The sequence below is a fragment of the Ambystoma mexicanum genome, chromosome 5q (genome assembly GCF_040938575.1).
Source record: "Ambystoma mexicanum isolate Mex_15411 chromosome 5q, UKY_AmexF1_1, whole genome shotgun sequence".
NCBI classification, from domain to species: domain Eukaryota; kingdom Metazoa; phylum Chordata; class Amphibia; order Caudata; family Ambystomatidae; genus Ambystoma; species Ambystoma mexicanum.
This window is the reverse complement of record NC_090933.1, coordinates 33,072,391-33,098,019: the sequence shown is the minus strand read 5'-3', so window position 1 is coordinate 33,098,019 and position 25,629 is coordinate 33,072,391. Positions and strand designations below refer to the sequence as shown.

General features: G+C 44.8%; 1 protein-coding gene across 2 annotated transcripts in view; it reads right to left on the bottom strand.

Annotated features, from left to right (window-relative positions):
- LOC138497169 (uncharacterized) overlaps positions 1 to 18,751 on the bottom strand; it is an 870,532-nt gene extending 851,781 nt beyond the window's left edge. For both annotated transcript variants that reach the window (XM_069620454.1, XM_069620455.1), the window contains exon 1: positions 18,725 to 18,751. In XM_069620454.1, the coding sequence (XP_069476555.1) occupies positions 18,725 to 18,736 (12 nt within the window). In that variant the 5' untranslated portion in view covers positions 18,737 to 18,751. The remainder of the gene's footprint in view (positions 1 to 18,724) is intronic.
- Between the last annotated feature and the right edge of the window lie 6,878 nt (positions 18,752 to 25,629).

The window sequence follows — 25,629 nt, the reverse complement described above, 5'->3', positions numbered from 1 at the left end:
TGACTACAGAAAGCCTTGCGGAAACGGAAGCTGCAATCGCATAGGAAATTCTGTAAAGGGGCAGGTGGGGAGGGTTCAATGTGGAATACGTAGTCGGAACATCCCATCGAAAGAACATTACCAGGTAAGAAAGTAACTTGTTCTTCGAGGGGATTGGTTCCTCCGACGTATTCCACATCTTTGACAGACTCCCAAAGCAGTACCAACATAAGGAGGTGGGAAACGAATTTAGAAATTTTAGAATGCCCAATTAAATTGCAGAATAGAGGACCGCCTTGCCAAAGGCCAAATCTTGCCCATGGATAGAATCCAGGGAGTAGTGTTTTACAAAAGTATGCACAGAGGCCCATGTGGCTGCTTCACAAATGTTACGAATGGGAACACCCCTCTGCAGAGCAGTAGAGGCAGTAAGCCTACCGGAGGGTCCTTACCCGCCCAAACGGTAACATTCAGAGATTGTCAAGATAATCCATCTAGACAAAGTCTGCTTAGTAACAGCTTGCCCCAAACACCTTCCAGCGTATCCTACAAAGAGCTGATCGTCCACTCTGACCTGGGACATGCGTGAGATGTAGAAACTTAACTCTCTCCTAGGATCCAACCTATAGAGCCTCTCCTCTTCCTTACCAGGACGTGAAGGAGGATAGAATCCGGAAGAATTACCTTCTGGCTCAGATAGAATTCCGACACAACCTTCGCGATAAAGGAAGGCCACACCCTAAGGACAACCCTGTCCTTATGGAACACAGCGAAGGGTGGTTTGGCAGAAAGTGCCTGCAACTCACTCACTCTGCATGCGGAAGTAACCACAACTAAAAATACAGTTTTAAAGGACAACAGTCTCCATGGACAAGAATGTACGGGCTCAAACGGAGCTCCCATTAGGAACTTTAAAAGCAAATTTAAATCCCATCCCGGCACCTGAAAAGGCGGCGGTGGAAACACATGAGTTAGTCCTTTCAAGAACTGAGAAATCAAAGGAATTTTGAAATAAGAGCATTCCTCAGATGAGCGCTTAAATATGGACAGCGCCACCAGGTAACCCTTAATGGTACCCACTTGCAGGCCCTTGTGTGCTAGAGAAAGAAAAAAGACAAAACCAAAGGAATTGAACATTGGAAAGGATCCACATTCTGTACCCTGCACCAGTCGTAGAACTTCTTCCAACGGCAACGGTACAGGGATTTTGTTGCGGGCCTTCTGGCCAAAAGCAACACCTCCATCACGTCTTCAGGGAGGTCCCAATCCTTATATCTCAGCCTTTCAGATACCAAGCATGAAGGCTGAGAGACCTGACCTCTGGATGGAAAACTCGACCCCCTTCCCGTGAGAGCAGATCGTCTCGGTAGGGAAGACGACGTGGAGGGCAGATGGACATGTCTAGAAGGTCCGGGTACCATGCTCTCCTGGCCCATGCCGGAGCAATGAGGATCATCCGGGAATCGAACCTCCGCAACCTCAGCAACACCTGTGGAATGACGGGGACTGGAGGAAACGCATGCAGAAGTGGGAAGGACCACTCCACTACGAACGTGTCCCCTAAGGCTCCTCTTGGAGGAAATTGCAGTGAACAGAATCTTTCGCACTTCCGGTTGACACTGGTGGCAAAGAGATCCACTTGTGGGGTTTGCCAAAGGGCGATGATCTCCAAAAGAACTTCCTGAGCCAGCTCCCACTCGTGAGAGTCCGTGCTCTGCCTGCTCAGAGCGTCCGCCGCCGCGTTTTCATCTCTGGCCATATGAACTGCCGAGATCGAAATTTCCTGCTGGATGGCCCAGAACCAGAGCTGCATCGCCTCCCTGCACAGTGGGAATGACCCTGCCCCCCCTTTTGTTGAGGTAGTGCATGGTCACTGTATTGTCCGTCATAATCAGGACATTCTTCCCCCGCACAGACGGCAGAAAAGCCTTGAGAGCTAACCTGACAGCCCGCAGCTCTAACAGATTGATGTGGCGTCTGGACTCCGACGGAGACCAACGACCGCTGACTGTCAGCTCGCTGGCATGCGCTCCCCATCCCGTGAGGGATGCGTCCGTCATGATCGTCACCTCTGGCCATGGTTGCCAAAACGGAGCCCCTTTGAACAGATTTCCTTTGACGGCCCACCACAGAAGGTCCTGGGCGACCGAGGGAGGAATCTGAACTGGGTCCGACATCCTGCCGGAGAACTGCGACCACTGCCTCTTGAGAGCCCACTGCAAAGACCTCATCCGCAGTCTGGCCTCTGGCACCAGTAGAATGCAGGATGCCATGAGGCCGAGCAACCTCAAGAACTTGAACGCCGGGAGACTCTGGGCACGTTGAAATTTGTCCACCATCTGCAGAATGTGGTGAGCCCTCACCTGGGAAGGCGAACACTGCCCCAGGGACGTGTCGAGCACTGCTCCGATGTACTGGAGCCGCTGGGTAGGTGTCAAGTGAGACTTCTTTAAGTTGAGGGAGAAGCAAAGCCTGTGAAGGGAGTGACAGGTGACGGACAGATGATCCAGGGCTTGCTCGGGAGAATGTGCCCTGATCAACCAATCATCCAGGTAGGGGTAGACGTGAATCCCCCCTTTCCTGAGATACGCTGCCACCACCACCATCAGCTTGGTCAAGACCCTCTGGGCGGAGGTCAATCCGAACGGCAGGACCCGAAACTGAAAATGCGAGTCGCCAACCATGAACCTCAGGAACTTCTTGTGCTTGGGATGAATCGGCACATGAAAGTAAGCATCCTTGAGGTCGAGAGACACCAACCAATCCTGAAGCTGAAGGGCCTGGAGGATTTAAGAGAGAGTAACATCTTGAACTTGTCCTTCCTGAGGAGCTTGTTCAAGCCACGCAAGTCCATGATGGGTCTCAATCCCCCGTCCTTTTTCGGGATCAAAAAATATGGGGAATACCATCCCTTGTTCCTCTCCGCTACAGGCACCAGTTCTATGGCGCCTTTCTCCAGCAGGGATTCGATTTCCTGCGCAAGGAGCGGATCCGGACTCTTCAAAGAGAGCTTCCCCAGTGGATTGTCGTGAAGCCTCTGCCGGAAAGGAAGAAAGTAGCCGTGGGCTATGATCTCCAGAACCCACACATCTGAAGTAATGGCACGCCATTCTACAAGATGCTGCGCCAGCCTTCTCTCAACCGGCGAACCATGGGACATGGCCTCATGACTGAGATGAAGCGGCTGCGGCAGTGCCTGAGGGCAAAGAGGCAACTGCCCAAGCGGCTTTGGCACCTCGAGTACCTTGTTTTCCACCTCTGGTACTCTTACGTTGGCCCCTTTGACTGGCAGCCCCCCTCGATCTACTAAAGGAAGAGTAGTACCGAAAGGAACCTCCCCACCATTGCTGTCCCCTAGGTCGCAAAGGCATAGATTGACGTACTGCAGCACTCAACGACTTCGCTGCAGCTTTGGAGGTCTGCAACCTCTCAAGGCTCTCGTCAGCCTTGCTGCCAAAAAGATGAACACCATCAAAGGGCATGTTGAGAAGCCGGGACTGCACATCAGGAGCAAACCCCGACTTCCACAACCACGCAAAACTGCGCATCACATTGCTCGCCGCCATGGACCGGCTGACACAGTCTGCCATGTCCAGACCCGACTGAACGAATTCACAAATGGCATCCTTGCCATCCTGAACGACAGCAAGAAAACCATCCCGATTCTCCCCTTCGGGAATATGTCCAGCCGCCAAAGACACACAGTTCCACAGAGTGTGCGTGAATCTTGCAAGGGCACAAACGGAGTTGGCTGCTTGTAAAGACATACCCCCAGAAGAAAATACCTTCTTCGCCCAACCGTCAAACGTTTATCATCCATATGAGGAGGGATTGTAGGGTACGCCGCCTGATTCGCTGGGGCCGTAGCCGCCTGCACCAGCAAACTCTCCGGAGTGGGGTGCGTAGTCAAGTAGCAGGGGTCGCCACTGGCTGGACGGTATTTTTTCAGCAACAACTTACTCACTGCCGGAAGACTCTCCGAAGCAGTCCAAGCCGCCGCCACCCTTCTCTGTAAGGCCATATGAAATGGCAGCACCGGGTCAGTGGGTGGACCTTGGTCAAGGATATCTGTCAGGTCATCCTGCAGAAAATCCACAGGTGGAGCAGACCACCCAGATACTCCGTCACCCTCGACATGAGGCGCCTGTATGATGATTCAGCATGCGTACCAGGCTCAGGCCTGCCAAACTCAACCTCCAGGGAGGTATCAAGACCACTTGCATCATGTAAAGATTGACGAAGGTCTTCCAATTGGCTATGACCAGACACCAGGTCATCAGGAACCTCATGAGGCTCCCCAGAGCCTTCCTCAACCTATGAAATGTACTCCAAGGGTTGGAACAAGTCCACCCTGGGCAGAGGAACAGAGTATGGGTCGAGAACAGGCCGCATAGACTTGCTGAACGCCTTCCTAGGAGCTTCTACAGCTCTCCGGGGTAGCTCCGGCAAAAATTCCTCAAAAGGCGTCGATGGTGCCGATAGGAGTGGCGTCGACGTCGACTGAGGCGCCGACAACTTCGACAGCGGCTTCGAGGCCAGAGCCCCGAGCGTGTCCTTCAACGGCCTCGGCGCTGATGGCGTCGATGACTTCCTCGGAGCCGGAGCCTCAGGAAAGTCCCTTGACGGACATGGCGCTGATGGCATCGATGCCTTCTTCGAAGGCCTCACAGGCTCCAACGGTCTCGACGGTGTCGAGGACTGGGACCTGGAGCGGGCACGATGGCGATCCTCCTTGTCCGACCAGGACCTCGAAGGTTCCCGGTGATTGTGCCGACGGCCCGAGCCCGAAGGCGTGCGAACGGTGGCTCTAGAGCGTTCGGTACCAGCTTCTCTCGAAGGCACGGCCGGAACGGTGTCCTGCAACTCGAAAATCACCATCATCTCCTTACAGAAGGCTTCCCATTCCGCCGGAGATGAATGCTTGGTGGGACAAGCAACCCGCCTTTTGGCGGAGTCCTCAGACGAGGACGGGGAAGGTTACCGATGACGGCGCTTCCGTGCATGCCTCGAAGAGGCCGAGGAATGGCGGGACCCACTCCTGGAACGAGACCCCCTGGACTTACACCTACACGGAGAGTCGCCCCGCGAATCGTCGGTCGGAATTCCAGCAGACTTCGACTTACGGGGTTTGGAAACCTTACCCGCCGACAGCTTCTTCTTCCGCTCCCGCAAGGCCTTTGACATCAACGACTGGCAATTGTCGCAGTCATCCATGGCGTGGCTCTCACCGAAGCACCAAAGGCAGGTATCGTGCGGGTCCGTCAGAGACATCTTGGAACCGCAGTCCTGACACTTCTTGAAGCCCGACTTCGGGGTAGCAGAAGACGAAGACATAATACTCATACTAACACAAGGATATTCGAAGAACCGATTCACAAGAGAGAACCGAGGCATGCCAAGATTTCGAAGCGAACACATTCGTGGAAAAAACGGAACTGGGGCTACGGGCGACGTGCGTCCTACTTATAACATCCGGTGACGTCGACTGTCGGAGGAGGTCCTCGAAGGAGCATATCGACATCATCGACGCAGGATGCCTACGCCAAAAAAAGTTTCCGAAGCAGCACAGCTGTCGTAATTACCGGTCAAAGATGTGGAATACGTCAGAGGAACCAATCCCCTCGAAATCACTCTTTCTTGATGCTTTTCAGTCGGGTTTTCGTCCAGGACGTGGCAACAAGATTGTCCTGGTGTCTGTGGTCGATGATCTGGGAGCCCTTATTCTATTAGATCTGTTGGCAGCGTTTGACACAGTTTACCACACTGTCCTGTTATCTTGGCTGCAGGCCGCGGGTCTCAGGGACCGTCCTGGACTGGTTTGTTCTTCTATTCTTGTGGATAGGAGTCAATCACTATGGTTGCCTCCTTTTCTTTCTTCATTGCGCACACTGTTCTGTGGTGTTCCTCAGGAATTGGGCTTGCCCCTATGTTTTTTTTTTTTTTTAATTTATTTTTATTATTTTTCAAAATACAAACTAGGAACACATGTTGTCCCCAAACTCCCCCCCTGCCCTCCCTCTCCCACCCCGGAAGATTTCTTAGAAGTCCTTGTTGTTCCTAGGAATGTCTATGAACTGAAAATGTCTAATATTTTTATATTATGTGGGCACCATTGTTCCATGTAGTCTGATTGCAAATAGTCCAGAATGTCTCCCCATTCCTTTGTGAAGGTTTCTTTTGATCCTTGTAGTGTGTGTGTGAGCTTTTCCATGGTCAGTTGTGCCCATACTTTTTGGAGCCATGTAAAGATCCGTGGAGGTTCTTGTTTTTTCCAGTTTTGGGCTATTGTCGCCCATGCTGCTATGAGAAGACCCATGAAACTTCTCCATTGTGGTTTCCTAAATTTCTTGGCTGCCTGATCCTTTATTCCGCATAGCCAGACTCTTTCCCCTTGTTGTTTCCGCATCCGGGATTATCTTCATGATTTCCGACTTTATTTCTGACCAGAAGGCTCTAATCCCCCTACAGTCCCACCATATGTGCCTCCACGTGCCCACCTCTGTGCAGCCTCTCCAGCACATGTTTGGTGTTTGGGGGTACATGGCGTGCAGCCTTTACGGTGTGTAGTGCCATTGAACTTTTAGCCACTTTTCCCTTTTCTGGACTGATCGGGTCATTTTGGGAATGGTGTTCCACAGGTCTCTCCACTGTTGTTTGTGGATATCCTCCCCCAGTGTCCTCGCCCACTTGACCATGTATGCCCATTTAATTTCCTCTTCCTGGGAGTTAATGTAGGTGTACAGTGAGGAGACCAGTTTCTTTGATCCCGAGTTGGTTATTAGGAACTTCTCAAATGACTTGAGTTCTCTTGTGGGTGCTGTTTTAATGTCTGGGGTAGCCAGCCAATGTCTAAGCTGCTCATATTTGTATCTGTCTGCTTCCGTTAGTTTTAGTATTGTTTTGCATTCTTTGAATGTCCTTATTTCTTCGTGTTGGTACATTTCTCCTATTTGTGTGTATCCGGCCGCCTCCCACTTCTCGTAGGCTCCCTGCTCCATTCCCGGTGGGAATTGGTGGTTCCGGCAAATGGGTGTGAACGGTCCCTCCACTGTGGTCATGATGCCCTTCCGCGTTTGTTCACCCCATGCCTCTAGGTTGGTTTTCATGATTTCACTTATACGGAGGTTGGGGTGCCTATGTTGTTTAGCTTTCCATAGAGTTTCTTCCAAGGGGGATCTGGCTACCGCCCGGTCTTGTGTCACCCATACTGTTTGCTGGTTGTCTCCCAGCCATTCTCTTAGGACCCATAGTTGAGCTGCCTGGTAGTATTTGCGGAAATGTGGCAGGGACATTCCCCCCTCCTTGGTGGGCACTGTAAGAGTCGCTCTGGTGATCCTCGGGGGCCTTTTATTCCAAAAATAGGACGAGGTTGCTTTAGCTAGTGTTTTAAAGAATGATTTGGGAACTTTTATTGGGAGAGCCTGAAAGTGATATAGCATTTTAGGGAGGATGCTCATCTTCACTGCTTGAATTCTACCCCACCATGAAACCATTAGGGGAGTCCAGCGCTCTAGATCCCTCTTTACCCGTTCCAGAAGGGGGGGGTAGTTCCCATTGTATAGAGTTTCTATATTGTGTGTCAAGGTTATCCCCAGATATTTGATCCCTTTTTCAGCTATTGTCAAGTCTAATGTTGCGGCTATTCCTTCTATTTCAGGCCTCTCTCCTGCTAAGAGTAACAGTTCTGATTTTTTCTTGTTTATTTTGAGTCCAGAGATTGCCCCGAAAGTCTCCAGTTCTCTGATAGCTATGGGTAGTGTCCTCCCCGGGTCCGCTAGGGCTAGCAGCATATCGTCTGCATACGCTATTACCTTATGTTGTGTGCCTCCCATTTCTATCCCCGTTATGCGTATTGACTCCCTTATTCTAATCAGGAGAGGTTCCAAGAATATGGCGTGCAGCAGGGGGGAGAGTGGGCATCCCTGTTTGGTGCCCCGAGAGATCTCAATTTTGTCTGTGACCACCCCATTTATGGCGATCCTGATTGTTGGGGAGGTGTAATTGGCTTTTACCATTTTTATAAACTGTTCCCCAAAGCCCATATGTTGTAGAGTTTTGAATAATATTGACCACTTGACCCTATCAAAAGCCTTTTCGGCATCTAGTGAGAGTAAGGCTGCTGGTTTGCGTGTGATCTCCGTTTTTTCCACTAAGTGTATTATATTTCTGAGGTTATCATGCGTTTGTCTCCCTGGGATAAATCCTGATTGGTCTGGGTTTATTATGGACGGAAGGAGAGGGTATAGCCTATTTGCCAGAATTTTGGTGTATAGCTTGGCATCTAAATTAATCAGTGCTATAGGCCGGTAGGAGCTGGGGAAGGATGGGTCTTTCCCTGTTTTATGGAATACTAGCACCTTTGCTTCATTCATTGAGTGAGTCACATTTCCATTTTCTTTGAAGGAGTTTAGGAGTCTCGTCAAGACGCGGATAAGTATATCTGCGTATTTTTTGTAAAAGAGGGCAGTAAAGCCGTCCGGGCCTGGTGCCTTGTCATTTGGGAGTGCGGCTATAGCCTTTTTTACTTCCTCTACCGTGATCGGATTCTCTAATGCTTCTCTGTCTTCCTCTGGGATTTTAGGAATGGGGAGAGTTTGCAGATAGCTGTCTTGGTCGTTTTCATCCGGGTGATCCGTGGTATATAGCGATTGATAGAATTCACGAAAGACGCTTCCTATGTTTTGGGTTCTTGTCTGTAGTTCTCCTTGTGAGTCTCGAATGCTCTTTATGTTTGTGTTCTTTTGTTTTTCTCGTAATTGTCTCGCTAATAAACTGTCTGCTTTATTGGCTTTTATATATAGTCGTTGTTTGAGGTATTGGAGGGATCTTTCGGCCCCTTTGGTGCGGAGCATTTCTAGTTGTCCCTGTACGTGTTTTAGGGCCTTCTTGAGGGTTCTGGAGGGGTGGGATAGAAGTTCTTCTTGTGTGTCCGTCACTTTCTTTTTCGAGTTCTTTTTCCCAGCGGTGTCTCTGGTTGTCTTTTGTGGCCTTTAGTGCTATGTAGTACCCGCGGGTTACCGCTTTAATTGCCTCCCAGACTGTGCTTAATGGGACCTCCCCTGTGTCGTTTTGTGCAAAATATTCAATTATATTGTCCTTGATCGTTTCCCCCATTACTGGGTCCCGGAGAATATTTTGTGGGAGCCTCCAACGCCATAGCCCTCCCCCCTTTTCTGGGGTCGTCATTTCTAGCCAGAGTGGGGCATGATCTGATAGTGATATCGATCCCATTTCTATTTCTTGAATTTTACCCAAGAGATGGTAAAATTCTATACATCGATACCCAGAAATAGTCTATCCTTGACATCGTATTGTATACGTGTGAAAAGTACGTGTAGCCTCTCTGCTGGCCCTTTTGTTCTCTCCATACGTCGCAGAGTGCCAGTTGATCCATTTTTTGTTTGAGAAGTTTGGAAGGTGCACCCTGTGTGATGGCACCCCCCGCGCTCCTATCTGTTTATGGATGCCATGCTAAGTTAAGGTCTCCACCCATAATCACTTCCACCTTCGCAAAGCCCTCAAGTTTCTCCAGAGCGTCCCAAAGGAAGCCATCTTGGCCCGTGTTGGGTGTGTAAATTGAGGCCAGGTTTAAGCGGCTTCCGTCTAGTTGAACGTTAGCGATCGCGAGCCTCCCTTCCTTGTCCGTAAGCCTGTCTGTTAGGGCTACATTCACTCCTTCTTTTATTGCTATCAGGACCCCTGCCCTTTTATCTTTGGCATTGGATTGCGCTATTATCCTGTATCCCCTGAGATGTATTTTCTGTTTGTCCTGGGCTTTAATGTGTGTTTCTTGAAGCAGGAGAATGCTCGCCTTTTCTCTCCTCAGCATGGTCTCTACTTTCTTCCTCTTTACCGGGGAATTCAAGCCTCTTATGTTGTATTTTAAGATTCTAAGTTTCTCCATTTTGTAATATGGCATTGTGAGTTTTAGTGATTCCCTGTGCGGTGTGATCCTTGCGTCTTCCGGTGCGATTCCCCCCCCCCCTTCCTGTTCCCCCATCATCCCCCCAACTTCAAACTTTAAAACATATAACTTCCAGATGAGGGCCCGGGTACCTAAGGTTGCTAGGGCATTGAGCCTATCGCTCCCGGCCCTCATTGAACTCTGTATCAACTTCGCGGGGGTTCCTATACCCCGCATTTCCTCAGTCCTTCCTGAGTTTCAGTTCCAAGGGCTCCTTGCCGGGCCGCCGATTTGTGCATTCCGTGGACATTTTATTATGTACACTTGTTTACCCATTCTGCTTCTTCTTTTGCTGTATTTCTTCCCAGCCTCTCGCCCTCTTGAGGTACCCTCCGCTTGTTCTGTTGGCTATTCCCCTCGTTCCTTCTGTTTGTATGTCCATTATCTGTAGGCCGTCGTTGCATGTTTTCACTCTTCTCTGTTTGCCTTCCCAGGTAAATAGGAGGCCCCTATGCTTTTTAACATCTACATCCATATGTTAATTTGCCTCATCCGGTCCCACGTGTTCTGCTGTTATTCTCATGCCGACATCACTCAGATACTGGTCCGTCTTGATCGAGACCAGGGGGTCTGTTGCCCGTGAATTACAGGAGTGTCTGTCGGCAGTGGGTATCTGGATGAGTGCAAATTGGCTGAAGCTGAACAGGGACAAGACCGAAATCCTGGTGGTGGGTTCTTCTTCTATTTCGACGGCATGGTCCGAATCCTTTTGGCCCCTCACCCTGGGTGATCTTCCTATTCCGGTGAAGGTAATCAAGAATTTAGGGATCCTTTTGTCATCCGATCTATCGATGTTACCTCAAGTCAGTGCAGTCTGTAAGACTGGTCACTTTTTGCTCAGAGTGCTGTGCAGAGTTTGCCCTTCTTGCCCGAACGGCTGCGACCACTGGTAGTGGACTCTCTTATTACCAGTCAGAGCGATTACTGTAATGCACTTTATTTGGCACAGCCTCTTGGGCTGATACATCAATTACGACTGCTGCCAAATTTGGCAGCTAGGGTGGCTACGGCCTACCCTTACGGAGCACATATAAGTCTGGTGCTTCGATCACTGCTTTGGCTCCCGGTAGCCCAGAGATCTAAGTTTAAAGCCCTGTGCATGGCACATCGTGCCTTTCATAGGCAGGGACTGGAATATCTGCAGGATACATTTTCCCCCTATACTCCGGGTAGGGCACTTTGTTCTAGTGATGCCAATCTAAGGGTTATTCCTAAAAACCGTCTGGCCTGTGTGGGCGGCCGTGCCTTTTCATACGCAGCTAGTAGACTGTGCAACAGGCTTCCACCTAGCCTTAGAGGCCTGGCGAATCACCTTCAATTTAGAAGGGTGCTGAAAACATTCTTGTCATAAGGTCACTGCTAGGGCTAGTATTTCTTCTCCTCGTGCCAAGATGCCTTTGGGCAAAAGTGTGGGCTATAAGTATGCATAACATAACATAACATTCCAATATTTCATCAATGAGGTTCTTCGCAATTTTTTTGATGTTTTTGTGGTCGTATATAAAGACAATATCCTAACTTTTTCTCAGTGTCTGGAGCAACATGAGAATCACGTCAGATAAGTATTGCAAAAATTAAGAATCATCTCTTTGCTAAGTTGCAGAAGCGTCAGTTTCACACAGAGGCAGTGGAATTCCTTGCATTTGTGATTTCCCCAAAGGGATTGGAAATTAACTCAAAGAAAATTGAGGCAGTGGTGAATAGGCCATCTCCAACTAAGGTGAAAGAAGTACAAAGTTTTTTAGGCTTTGTAAAACTTCTATCGAAGATTTAGTGAGGAGTACTCCTATCACTAAACTTCTCAAGAAGGGGTTTAAGTTCATTTGGAATCCTGAAGCAGAGCAAGCCTTTCAAACTCTTAAGGATCAATTTACTTCTGGACTGATTTTACAGCATCTGGATCCTGACAAACACATTTTTGTGGAAGCTGACGCTTCAAATTTGGCCATGGGGGCGGTTCTATCTCACAGGCATAAACATCTGGTCAATTGTATCCTATCCTGTAACCTTTTTCTCAAAGAAGTTTTCCTCGGCAGAGGTTAACTATACTATCATGGATCGAGAGCTTCTGGCAATCAAGTCGGCTTTTGGGGAATGGCACCAATATTTACAGAGTACAAGACATACTGTTACCGTACTAACTGATCATTGAAATTTACTCTTTTTGAAGTCTACCAAGACATTAACTCCAAGGCAATTAAGATGGTCTTTGTTTTTTTGCTGAATATGATTTTGTGGTGACTTTCAAATAGGAAGATTGAATCGAAAAGCAGATGCCCTGTCACAACTATTTCCTGGATGTGAGCAGGAGGTGGAGTTAAATCTACAACCTTTATTGGCCCCACAGAATTTTGTTTTGGCTGGAACTCTGGGAGATGAGAGTCTGTGCAAAGAGATTCAAGGGGACATGAGTCTGCAAAACATGGAAGATTGGGTGCATCTAGACCCGGCCAGAAAAATCAAGGATGGATTACCTTTTCAAGATACCAAGTTGTTTCTTCCTTCGGAAACTGTTGGAGAGAAGATTTAGAAGGAATGCCATGAGTCGCTCTTGTCTGGACACCCCAGTTTCTGAAAGACATTGGAACTTGTAAGAAGACATTTTTGGTGGAAGACTATGCTTGAAGATACTCTAAATTTTATAAAAACGTGTAAAATCTGTGCATGTGCAAAGGTCCTAGGTGGGAGTCTGGTAGGTTTGTTAGAACCACCTTCCGTTCCACCTCATCCCTGGCAAACAGTATCCATGGATTTCATTGTGACCCCCCAATTGATCAAGGCTGTTCAACTGTTTTGATAGTGGTAGCTACCCTTACTAATGAGGGGCATTCTATCCCAATCAAAGGAGAAGTTTTGGCTGAGCGGTTAGCTCAGAACTTTTCTCAGGGAATAGTCAGGTCACATGGGTTGCTCAGTCAAGTGATCGCTGATTGGGGACCCACTTTGTGTCCAGGTTTTGGAGGGCATTTTGTAAGAATCTGGGAGTAGAAGTCGTTATCTTCGGGATATCATCCAGAAAATAATGGTCAGGTATTAAAGGTTCCTCAGGAGCTACTGAATCCCACAGACCCACAAAGATGTTGCGCTCTCAACTACTCTAAACTTAAAGCTGAGTTCGGAAACATCCCTGGGGGAAAGTGAAGTGGATTAAATAAAAAACTCAGACACAGGATCCTTCTCACGAAAAGGATAATCTGCATGAAAGGAAAGAAATAACAGAGGTAAATGTTGTGGTTTCACATACCCTAGAGTTTCTCTCCCGTATCCCTTAGAAATAAACTGTACCTGAGGTTCCTATGTGGAAGGCTCAGAGTAAAACTTTTCTTTGGGTTTAACTGTAGGCTAAAACACCTTCTTCACAATCACAATAGGTTCTTGCACAATGTCCAGCTGACAACGTGGCTGATTTGGTTTAAAGAGTTGCATTACCAGGCTTAATCTCCAGCACCCACATTTGAAGCTTGAAACTGTGATACTTGGGCTGAATCCAAAGGAAGTTCTTTCTAACGTGAAAATTCAGAGACTTCTGCAACCTAATCTCTAACTACTGAACTATTTCCTTTTCTCAATAGAGTTCATACCCTGAATGCCTATTTATTGGTAGCACACAATGTTAAAACCTTTTTATTGCTTTTAAATTCAGATGGCCTCTTGATACTAAAATCTAGCACCAATTCCTGAATACAGCACTAAAATTGTCACTGTGAAAGAACACCAACCAATTTCTTAAAGTTCCAATTTAAAAAACAGTTGCCGCGCCTGAAGCAATGATTTGCTGCTCCTCTCACTTCCAATGAAAGATTTCATTAACAAGTGTCTGCGGCTGCACTTATGAGCGTGCTACGCCACTCAACTCCAATGAAGAACGCCTCCAATTTCCCTCCTCTCACCTCAACTGGGAAGCAGCACCGGCAACTTCTTCTCACAGCAAACGGGCCTGACGCAGAGCTCCTCCTCCCTCATCCAAAAAAATGACAAGAAACCGAAGGTGTCTGACTGTGGATACTGCTGCAATCACAATGTGGACGCAGGCACCGGAAACAAAAGGAAATCATTAAAACAAGTCAGCGTAAGGCTGACACAAGCTCTATGAACTGCGTAGTGATTGGAGATCAACAGCTCACAATGTACCGTGCACATGCGCAGTTGCCAAAGAATAAAATTTACTATTTAGTGAGACAGGTTACACTACGCTAGCCTGAAAACCGAAAACCTTGAACAAATAATCTGAGAGCGAGTTACTAAATCCTTAACTATTTAAATACTGTTTTTAAAACTAGAAAGAATGTATCATTCTTATTTAGAAGGACTAGGTACTTAGCTTGTAAGGAAATGCACAATACTATCTTCTTTCTTCTTTCACACAGTGATCTTCTTTTCTTAAACTTTGACAGCAAGAGCACTTATCCAAATGGGTAAATTAGGCCTACAACACTGGAGTTCAAACAAACAGGACCATAACCAAAGACAGCTCAAAATTAAAGACAGTTTAGAATGTGTGAGACTTGTCCTTTGTCAATCCTCATCCAATCTGCTTCCTTGCCACCCTCTTGACTTGAGAAGACTCTAGCACCCTGAATTGAACAAGTCAAGGCCCAGCCAACGTGGAAAGGTTACATTACAAATGCAAAATGTTCTAGATTACACAGGAAACATATATGATGAATGCCAGGAGAGTGTATGATGTAAACTAGAAAACTGGGAAACCTGACACCCCACACGGATAAAAGACAGAACGTAGAGATACACTCTGGAGCAGGATGCAGGACGACCGATCGAGGGAACAGAGCGAAGGGTAGGGAAAACCTGAAGATCCCTGCAGGAGGTTGTTGCCTCTGGGAAACTGTGAAGGATACGTGTAGAGAGCCAAATCCATGTCAAGAAGAAACCTGCATTGTGTTTCAAGGAAGCCAGCGACCCTCCCTGGTGAACGACAGAATTGGTGAAGTGAGGTCAAGACTTTGGTATCAACCTTGACTCGTGAATCAAAGCCGCAGAGACAAGAAAGGAAGGCACACAACCAGTAGGTTACCGAAAGACATGAAAGCCCGGTTTGTGTTAAGGAAAGATTGAAGCCGCAACAGTGTATCTCACAATTTAAGGTTACGTGCATGTTGATGAGACGCGAAAGAAAGCAAACCAGTAGTGAACTTTTACTGATAACTGTGAAGCCAGTGATACAGAGTAGCAGAGTCATCCAGCGAAAGGAAATAGCCCACTCGAAAGTCTCTGCAAAATGTTTGATGTCTTGTTATAAAGCGGTAAAGTGAACAAACTCTGAAATGCGCGATGATCAAGATTAACACCGACGGAAGGGGAAGTTAAAAGGTGATTGCTTTAAGGGGAAGATTTCTTTGAACCTTTCCGATTGTGGTATTGAATTACCAAGAGACACTGGGGCAAATAACATACGGGAGAACTGAAGTGAAAGTCGAAGTGGTCCTGCGGAGGTCTATGGTAAGAGCCTCGCACATTCGAAAGTCTTCGACATCAGTGAAAGTTCCAAGCCCGTTTGAGGGAGACCGGAAACATGAAATAAGTTAGGGCAAGGGAACCCCTAACGAATGTGAATGAAGCTTGGGGAAGGGAACCCCTGCAAGTACTGTGACTGCAATATCCGAGTCCAGCTGAGGGAGATCTATGTTGAATCAGGTACTTTTTGTTGAAAGGTCCGAGCCCGACAGAGGGAGACCTTTGTGAACTGTTGATACCTTGAGAAGTCTGAGCTCGACAAGAGAACTTTTGTTGAACTGTGAAAGAACTTTTAGAAAACTGGAATAAGCGACTTTAATGTGGAAAGCCAAGCAGGCCTTTTTTTGATAACCTGAGCCAGAGCGTGCCATCCTGTTTACGGGGACCACCTTACTCTGTGCTGTCCAACGTGGGGAAGAGAACTGACTCAGCCGCCTTGATCCTTTGTTATAACACTGACTTTCCTTTGCATACACATTCCCCTTTAGGGTAGGCATTAGGTTTTGTTAGTATAGGCCATTTTGATTTGACAAAGACTGATTAGAACTGTGTTTTCTTTATTATTTGATGGTAGAGATTACTCCCATCCTAGTTAAAATCCAAGAATTTAATAAAGGTTTTGAAATGTGTAACTCTTGTGTCAGTGTCATACTTGTGATACTATGCCTCCCTTACACTTTCTTTCCCATCCTCCCTCCCCATTGCCCTTGGGCACTTTGAAACACAATGACTTGCTGTATAAGCGCCTTACAAATGCAAAATAAATAAATAAAGTGTGCGGTAAGCATCCGCTTGTTAGTTAAAAATTCATTCTGTTTGCTAGTCTAGGAGTAGTTTTAAAGAAATAGAGGAAATAGGCTAGTACTGCATAGAATATCTTTTTTTAAGACAGCTGCCGACATAGGTAAGCAATCTGACTTGCATTCTGTTTTTTTTGTTTCGGAAGAAAACGTTCTGCGGGGCCTGACTTTGAGTAGGCATCAAAGGAGACAAGTCAGGCAACGTACTAGTCTGATGCAAGCGGAGCACGAGCATAACAGGTGCCAGTCAAGGATGAAACGAAGAGGCATCTTGGAGCCATAAGATTGCTGGTGGGTTTCCTCAAGCGTCAGAGTTACGTTGCAGATCCAGAGAGAGCAATGTGGGCACATTAGCACTGATCCATAGTATGGATTGACGAAGGTGGTTTTTTTTTTGCCGTCGCGTTGTACCGATGTCAGAAGGAGGGAGAAGAGCAGTCGTCGCGTAAGCATCTCTCAGCACGTGTGCACTCTGTAAATATTGCAAATCTGCGTGTCATAGTATTTGACAAGTTCTCTTGAGCACCAAAAACTGTTTTCAAAGTTGAGTTAGTAGTAATCGCTGCAAAAGGCACTTGTAAATATTTTATGACAAGCAAATTAGCAGGTTAAAAAGAACTTGGAATTCTTAAGTAGCATTTCAGGAAATAAACAGTAGTTTGTTTCAGCGAACAGACAACACTCTTCATCAAAAGGAATTTTTGGGAAAAACAAACTATAAGATTTGTGAAAAGACTGTATAAAGCAATCCTGGCAGAGTTTGGCGAGAGCAAAACAAAGCTTTAGGAAGTGGGTGCAATTGTCAAGGAAGCCATTTTTTAAAATGCAAGAATTAGGACTTTCTCAAGAAAGTAGACAACAGATCTCTGCAGAAGAGGCTTTCAGTTGTTAGTCTTCAGACAAGAACTTTTACTTTCTTCACAGCATTTTCTGGGGAAGCACAGGTACAAGAGAGACTTGGGGGGTTTGGAGGACTGATATCCTTTTAAGGAGATACTATTATGGAAGAGCCAAATGTATGTTAAATCTTTCTCTTCCAGGAGAGCAGCAAGTTAGAAAGCAGCTAGATATGAAACTTGTGCCTTTCAAATGTTATCCACTTCCCCTTTACCTTCGGGGAGATCAGCTCTTGGAGGTTACTTTAAGAGTATCAGGGGCTGAAGACCACGGGGGCAACTATGGGGTTCAGTAGCTCCCACGGAGGATCAAGTATGGTACAGTCATATTTTCTTCATATATATTATTACAAAATCATAAGGAAAAGAGAACTATCTAAATATTTGGTCCTCTTCCTTGACAAAAACTCAGATATTCATATATGAAATTGAAATATGTAACCCTTTAGCCACCCTCAAAAGTATGGGTCCCAGGATAGGCATTCCGAGTGACCAAAGAACGTGTCGATAGTGCACAGTCAATCTGAAAAAGAAAACTTTAAAGCATATTTTAATCTACTGTTGACATTTTTACACCCAAAGAATTAATTTATTTGGTGAATGTTTGTATATGTATTATGAAGAAGCTGGTGAAAGTTTATGGAGCAGGCTCCTTTTAGGTGACAATGTTTCATTGACTTTAAAGCTTTGTAGGGTTTTAAACATTATTTGTGATACTGCAACCTGATGATGGTCTCTTATATGGCATTTTATATAGGTTTTGTTGTGTTTTTCTTCTTTGAAATTGCTATTATTGTAACATTTATACTCGCTTTAATTTTGTCTGGTCTGTAGTTTTCTTCTGTGAAAGTTTTGTTTTTATAAATAAAAGTCAGAAAGGGTCAAGGTCAGGGAAGAAGGAACCAGGCTGAGAGAATCTAACTGATGAATAGAAAGAGACAATACACTTAGGGATTGTTAGGGAAATTGAGGGGAGAGATGATAAAATGTGCTGTAGTGGTGAAAAGAATTCATAGGCTACAGGGCATTATGCCAAAGATGTTTGTAAATGTTACATGACCTGCCTTGAAATAAAGAGGCTTAGCATCAAACCTGAAACAAAAATGTTATGTCATGCCGAACAAAATCTTCTTGCACCAGAATTCTTAAGATTGACTCTGGTAAGTCCCTTCCATCTCCACATCAGATTACCTATTTCCTCCACCTCCACAGGCCGATCTCAAAGCTCACCTGTGGGATGTCCTATGGAGCATGCAGCAGACTCATTCGCCTGACTATCTAGCCCCCACTGTTCGCAAGAACATTGGGCCCCGCAGCTGCACCTTGTCAGTATATTATTTAAAATTACTTTTTGTATTCATATTTGTAAACCTTAAGGGTAACATATTTGAAAAACCTAGATCAGACACTTTCACTTCATGTGAACATGCTCTAGGAGAGAATATTTGATTACGTGTAATGGTGAAAATGGTTGACTGTCTTATTTGAGGCATGCAAATTGTCGAAAAACCAAACAAGATCATCTCCTCTTTTCTGCCCTACACAATGAAACATTGCAGTATATAACTACTGGGATGAGATGAAGATCTTTTTATCTTTATGACAAAACTCACCCCAGAAGGCATCCTGGAGTCTGTACGCGAACCTCAATGAAAATTGTAATTCAAATGGTGTGCTGGTCGAGGAACAACTCAAAACACTGTAAACTGCTAAAAATAGGAAATAAGACCAAGAGAATGAAAATGGTTACAATTAAGAGTACACATTTATTATTTCCATTATGGTTATCATAATTGTTATTATTACTATAGTACCCTTTGGCATGCCGAGGCAGGAGGTATGTATTCATGGCCATGGTGAGGAAAGGTCATGGTATGATTTAACATGAGTAATCAAAACAACGTTGTAAATGAATGAACAGATAAAAAGGATGAGTGAGTGAACAAACAAATGCAATTGTAATGAATGCCTGTGTACTAGGACACCTCAAGGTGGAGGGTGATGTAATCCAGTGGTGTGACTTTTGGCTAAGAAGGCATGCATGGGTACCCTCTATACTGGTATGGCAATGTGGTAGCTACAAGATACACAGAGAGAGGCCTGCCAGAATACAATGTACACAGTTTTTTTGCAAATGATTACACAATATGCAAAATAAATCACAACATGTTGGTATCGGGGCACACACTTAATTGGAGTTAAACCAGCCCTTTCTGTTGCATAGAAATACATTTGGCATTATTTTTTTTTAACAATTTTCTGAGATCAATCACAGATTTAGAGGTCTTCATTTTGTTTAAAAATACATATCATAATGTCCATATAAAACACGTCAATAAGAGCCAATAATACATGAAACATGTAGTGGGAAAACATGCATATTGAAGAAAGTGCCAGTGCACGTGACCAAATCAAAGCAAGTGACAAGGAGATATCTTCATATAGCAAGTGAGTGCAGGGTCAACAAATGACAAGGAGATATCATCCTAAAAGGTAAGTCCAGGGTCTATGCTGAGAAGCGTTTCGGCGGATGAAAATGTGCTGCCTTCGTCAGGGCAACGAGAAACACTGTGGTAACAGAAAAAAGAAACTAGTATTACAATGGAGTAAAGATGAAATAGTGCCCCTACACCAAAGGATGTGAAACATTACTAACCTCTGAGTGGACTTTCCTGCTCACACAACACACAATGCCCAATTCTGCACTGAGTGGTATGATGGTTTTACAATCACTAAATTAAAGCAAGAAAACTAAAAATTGGAGCGCGTTGTCCAAAACTGTGTGTGACACAGAGAACGACCAAATGAACCCTTCACAGCTAAACAAATGAATACCCATAACGTACCTCAAATCGACAAATCAGAAGATAAATGAAGTATCCGGTTGAAATGACAGGGAAAATTAATCCACTTCAATGCAGTAGTTGTGAACTGCAAAAAAACACCAAATGCACATTCACAATCTAATGAAGTACAATAATGTATAAACAGCTGCAAGAAGCTGGCAAAAGAAAGGATGGCAACAGCCAAAGTTGTATACTTAGTAGAGGGCTTCCTTACTGTAAATCAGAGTAGTTTTATTCCATTTGGTTTTACAAAATTGGGGCAAGGAGAACCTTACCATGCTCCATTTTCACTTTTTCATAACTGTTTCAGCAAGGCATTGTCGTGCAGTACCGGGAAAGCGGCATGCTGCAAAACGTCTCGACGTTATAGCTCAGCGACAAAAAGACTAGCCCTTCAAAAATTTAGTAAATACCTTGACTTGCCTGACCCGAGCATATAAGCATATTCTATTATGCAGAGACAAGTAAGTGCGATAAGATAGAGCCTCAATCCGCATTTCAGATGTTATTATGCCAAATACAGCATGTTAAAAATAGGAAAAGTGGAAGAACACCTGAATTAGTTCAGTAGTGCTTAAAACATTTTGTTTAAATAAACACTCTCATGTGATGAAACGTATTTAAATACTGTTGCAAACAGTAAACAGAGTATTACCGGGGGGATACTACCAAACTTGTAATGAAGCCCATGGCTTCTACCTGATTTAACTAACTTTGGACAGTATTCTGCATAACACAACAGCCCAATAATGTTGCATCTTCCTTCCTCTCTTCCTGCTCTGCACAATGTACGTTTGCTCTCAATGCCCATCGCGCTGTTAAACTGCACGCTCTGCCATCCGAAGCACTGCTGTTCAGCTTTCAATTGTGCAGTATTTGTGTGCCTGCTGCAATGTTAATATACTCAGTGCCTGTGGCCTAACAAATCTAGCCACTCAATTCACCCCTATACGAAGTGTTAGTAACCAATGTCACCTTCGTTTATCCTCAATACTAAATGTTAGTAACGCATCTACTACAGTACACAACACACAGAATATGCTGCACAAATTCTTTAGCTTATAACCTACCCCACACGTCCACCCATTTCTGCAGAGGACACTTATGAAACATGGGGACTCACCAGAACAACTGTATAATTGACTGACCAACCACCTGTTTTTAATCAATTTGGCATGCGCCGATTCCTCAGATTTTTGATTACTTATTGAAACCACACATCCCTCCGTAACACTCTGATCCCCCTGCAACCCACATAGCGCTTTTGTTGCATCAGGTATGAATGGTTTCCCTGGGCATATGTAGTTTTGCTCCTTGAACTTTATGCAAATATGTAATTTTGGAATGAGGTACAAACCTGTTTCCCATGTCTGAAAGGCCACCATTTCAAGAGTAACAATTTTTACATATTTATCACTCTGCCAGAATCCTACATTATGCACTAACTTGATCTGAAATATCAATTCTGGGGTGATGTGTGGAATAATCAAGAGAAAACCAATCTCCATCCGTTCTACATCTATGTAAAGGGGAATTGTGCATTCCATTTCAAATGCGACCCATTCTGCTGGATGAAATCAGATGAAACAAAATACAATGGAACGTGACCCTGACTCAACTGGGATACCCCATCTTGAACCTCCCGCACAAATTTAGTGAGTTTCACCTCCATTGGATTCACAAAATTCAGAATATCCTCTAATATGCCATCTAATTTAACCATCACATTTGTACTATGCTCGAACCGCGTTGACTGATCATTCAGGGTTACAATAATTTGATTCACATACTGAACCAGTTCCTTTTGCTCCAACCTCTCCTTGTCCAGTCTTTGTTGTATCATTTTCAAATCTTGGCTTAATTCTCAGGCTTTGTCCCCAGCGTGTTCACTGACACCATGTTTGCTGTTGACACAGTTGTCCCCACAATATCCCCAATTATTGTAACAACGATAGTTGCAATAAAAAACAGCCATTCTGCATTCCCTTTTTCTTAGTACTTTATGTGTTCATAAATGTCTTCTCCAGCTACATTAAAACCTCTTTCACTGCTCATTGAGCCCCTCCCTGCGTATTTGAACCCATTATCTTACTTGAGTGGATTTATTTTCTGTAAAATTGAAATTCTTTTCCAAACCCCTATCTGGATCGACGATCGTATAAATGTTCTCATGTAGGAGTCATCTGTTCCCTGATATGAATTCGGGGCATCCTCCATCACAATTACTAATGCTGGCTGGCTCCGGCTTGATCAGGACTTGTCCATTTGCCAGTTTGGCAGGTGTCCAGGTTACTAGGCATGTTATAACTAGTATATTTTTAAATAAAACAACATGATTTTATACACTCTTTTTCTTCCCACGTTGCGTGGACCGCCGTGTTGTCATCTGGATTTCCCCCTTGCTCCCGCCATTCTCTTTCTGCCTGCCGGACGCTTCCTCTTCTCAACCCGGAGACTCCCTCCTGCTTCGTCCTGGGGCCTCCTCCATCTCCATGGACATCCGGCTCTAGGGACCAGGGAACCTTTTTGGAGGAAAATGGGTTTACTCTTTCTAAAACAGGAGGGGGAGACAAATAGGTTAAGTACTAAGCATTAACAATTTTCTTTTCTTTAAGATGTTTCCTTTCTTTTCAATCTCCTTTTCATTTTCTTTTAGTCATATATTTATTTATTGTTACACGTTCAGTACCTCCACCTTTCATTCATTCCTCCTGGTACATCAAACACCCATAATTACGTGGTACGATGAATCCATTTACTCGTAATCTTGTGTTCTTCCCATTGTGGACCATTGCAAACTTATTTACTCACCTAGGTCATGGTGCTTCTGATGTGATCTATAGACCTCTCAGTCCTTATTGGTTTCTCCAGTCCATTCCATTCTTTGCACCTCATATTTTGGGTAAAACTGTTTTATTTGATTCACGTGGACAAACTGTTCCACAGCCAGATCCCGTTCCTTAATCAGTACTCTATGCACCACAGGCAAAACCTTGTCCACAATTTTGAATGGGCCACGCAGGGATGCCATGAACTTAGAATTCTTATTTTTCCCCTTCATAAAATTGAACTTCTATACCTGATCACCTACTTCATACTCTCTAACATATGAGTTCCTGTTATTGTATGATCTGGCACCCTCAGCTGCTCTTTCTAGGTTTTGCTGTGCCAATGGAAATGTGTGTTGCAAATGCTTTCTCAACTCTTCCACATACTCGTGAATCGTGAACGCATTTAATAAGACTTGCTCATTGGTCCTGTACAACAAATGTTGAGGAAGTACCATCTTCCTGCCTGTGATAAGCCAGTTAGATAGCTCCGCGGGTTGAGCAGCCACTGCTGTGATCTGTGTGCAGCAGGTTCGAATCCTGGCAAGGCCAACCCAACCTTTTATCCTTCCGTGGTCGATAAATGACTACCAACTTCGGTTGGGTGATATTGTATGTAAATATGTTCTATGCAAAGCACTTTGGCAAACACGTTATATAAATAGCACATCCTTATCCTCTTGTGGACTGAGATATGTAGATTTGGATGGTGTGGCTGTAATGGCCATCAGTACTAAAGGGAGTCGTAAATCCCAGCTAGACCCTGCTTCAGCCACAACCTTTTTGAGTATGTCAATTATTGATCTATTGCATCTTTCGACCCCGCCACTGGAGGATGGCTGATATGAAATATGTAACTTCCTCTTTACCCCCAAAATGTGCCACATCTTGGTCATCACCGCACTGATAAAATGAATTCCACGATCTGGCTCTATTCTCTGGGCAATTCAAACCTGGAAAATATGTGATTCACCCACAAGGTAGCCACGGTCTTTGCAGTGCAATTAGGATCAGGTATTCATTCCAACCATTTTGACATCAAACATGTAACTGTACTTGTTTCACTGTGATGACCTTTGGACTGGGCCAGTGAAATTGATTTGCAAATCTGACATGGGAAGTGTCAAACCTCTCTTCATTAACGGTGCTCTATGTGTTAGGGAAGCAGGCTGGAATTGTGCACACACCAAACACCCTCGGGTATACAATTTCACATCTTGGGACATACGCAGCCAATATACATATTCTTTTATTGTTTCCAATGTTTTCTGCGAACCTCTATGCCATGTGCATCATTGGCGTGATGTAACATTAACCCCAAAAATGACACATGGACCACCAATTGGATATGACCTGAAATGAATTTTCATACCCATAGTCCATCCTGCAACTGAAACTGTTTTTTATTTTTCATCATCACCCTCTATTCTTCTCTTCCCTTGCAGTCCTCCTCTGTTAATGGTTTCTCTCTGTTAATGGGTTAATTTCTGCATCTGCCGCATGATTGTACAACCTACCTATGATTGGGTCTTCATTTTGTGCTTTAATCAAATCCTGATTGGCCGTGTCAAAGCTCCACTGTACTACTGGTTGATTACTTGTCCCTTGAGATTTGGACCGTGTCACCACGTCTACTTGAATCTCACTGATCAAATGTTCAATGGAAAACAGCTCTCCCATTACTGCTCCAGTTCTGGCCAACTGATCAGCCTTATCATTCCATTTCTTATCATCTCCTGGTGTTTTGGAGTGCCCTCTTATTTTCCTCCAATTAATTTTCATCTCATTCTCTGAAATAAGATCGCCAATGGCCTGAATCAGCTTTCCATGCTTGAGTGTTTTTTTGTTACAAGTGACAATCACTTTCAGCTTCCATCCCGGTAAGTATTCCACAAAACTATTTTCGGCATAATCAGAATCGGTAACCAACACTATTTCTTTTCATTTGTTTTCTACTGCTGTGGATATTGCTTTGTAAAATGCAGCCAGCTCTGCCACCTGGCTACTCCTGGGACCTATCCTCATGCTCACTGATAGGATGCCCTCACATTTGACCCATACATTCCCGATTCCTGCCACCAATTCCTTTTCAGTGTCATTGCTCACATGCTATGCACACCCATCCACATATAAGGTTGGGAGATTTCTGCATTTTTCTATATCTAAGGCCTTCTGTGGTGATTGTTCAAATTCACACAAATCTGTTTCTAATTCTGTAGTATCTGTATTACCGGCAAATGCACAATCATGCAATCCTGCCAGCCCCTGGACTTCTTTTATTCTGCCCATATCTCACTTCTATAGGGAATCCCTGTAATTCCAATGTTCATGATGTAGTCCTTGAATGGGCTAAAGTTCCTTATCTGATCCCATTACTCTAATCATTACAGGGGTTGTTGAGTAGTCGCAACAATCACCCAATCTCTTTAAATAATGGGCTGGAAATGTTGTAATGCCCAAACAGTCACCAATAGTGTTTTTTCACATTAATTAAATTTGGTTTCTACTTGTGATAAGGCTTTGCTGGCATATGCAATGGCCTTGTGATTCGATTGATGCTTTTGATACAAGTCCGCTGATATCCATAGGTCTGTGACCTCCATTTCTAGGAAGAAATCCGGATTCTTCTTCTTTGGATAGGCCAAACATGGGACCCTTACTAAACAATATGGATAGACTGGTGAGATATATTATCCATTATATTATGCTCTGGGAAATACTCTACCCAAAGGGCAATAAATAGTTGAGATGGTCCAACTAAATATTATATGGACTTCTTCACAGGGTATCTTTCAGAACGCTCAAATTGGGGCTATATATGAAGGAGGAATTAACGCTAAACTC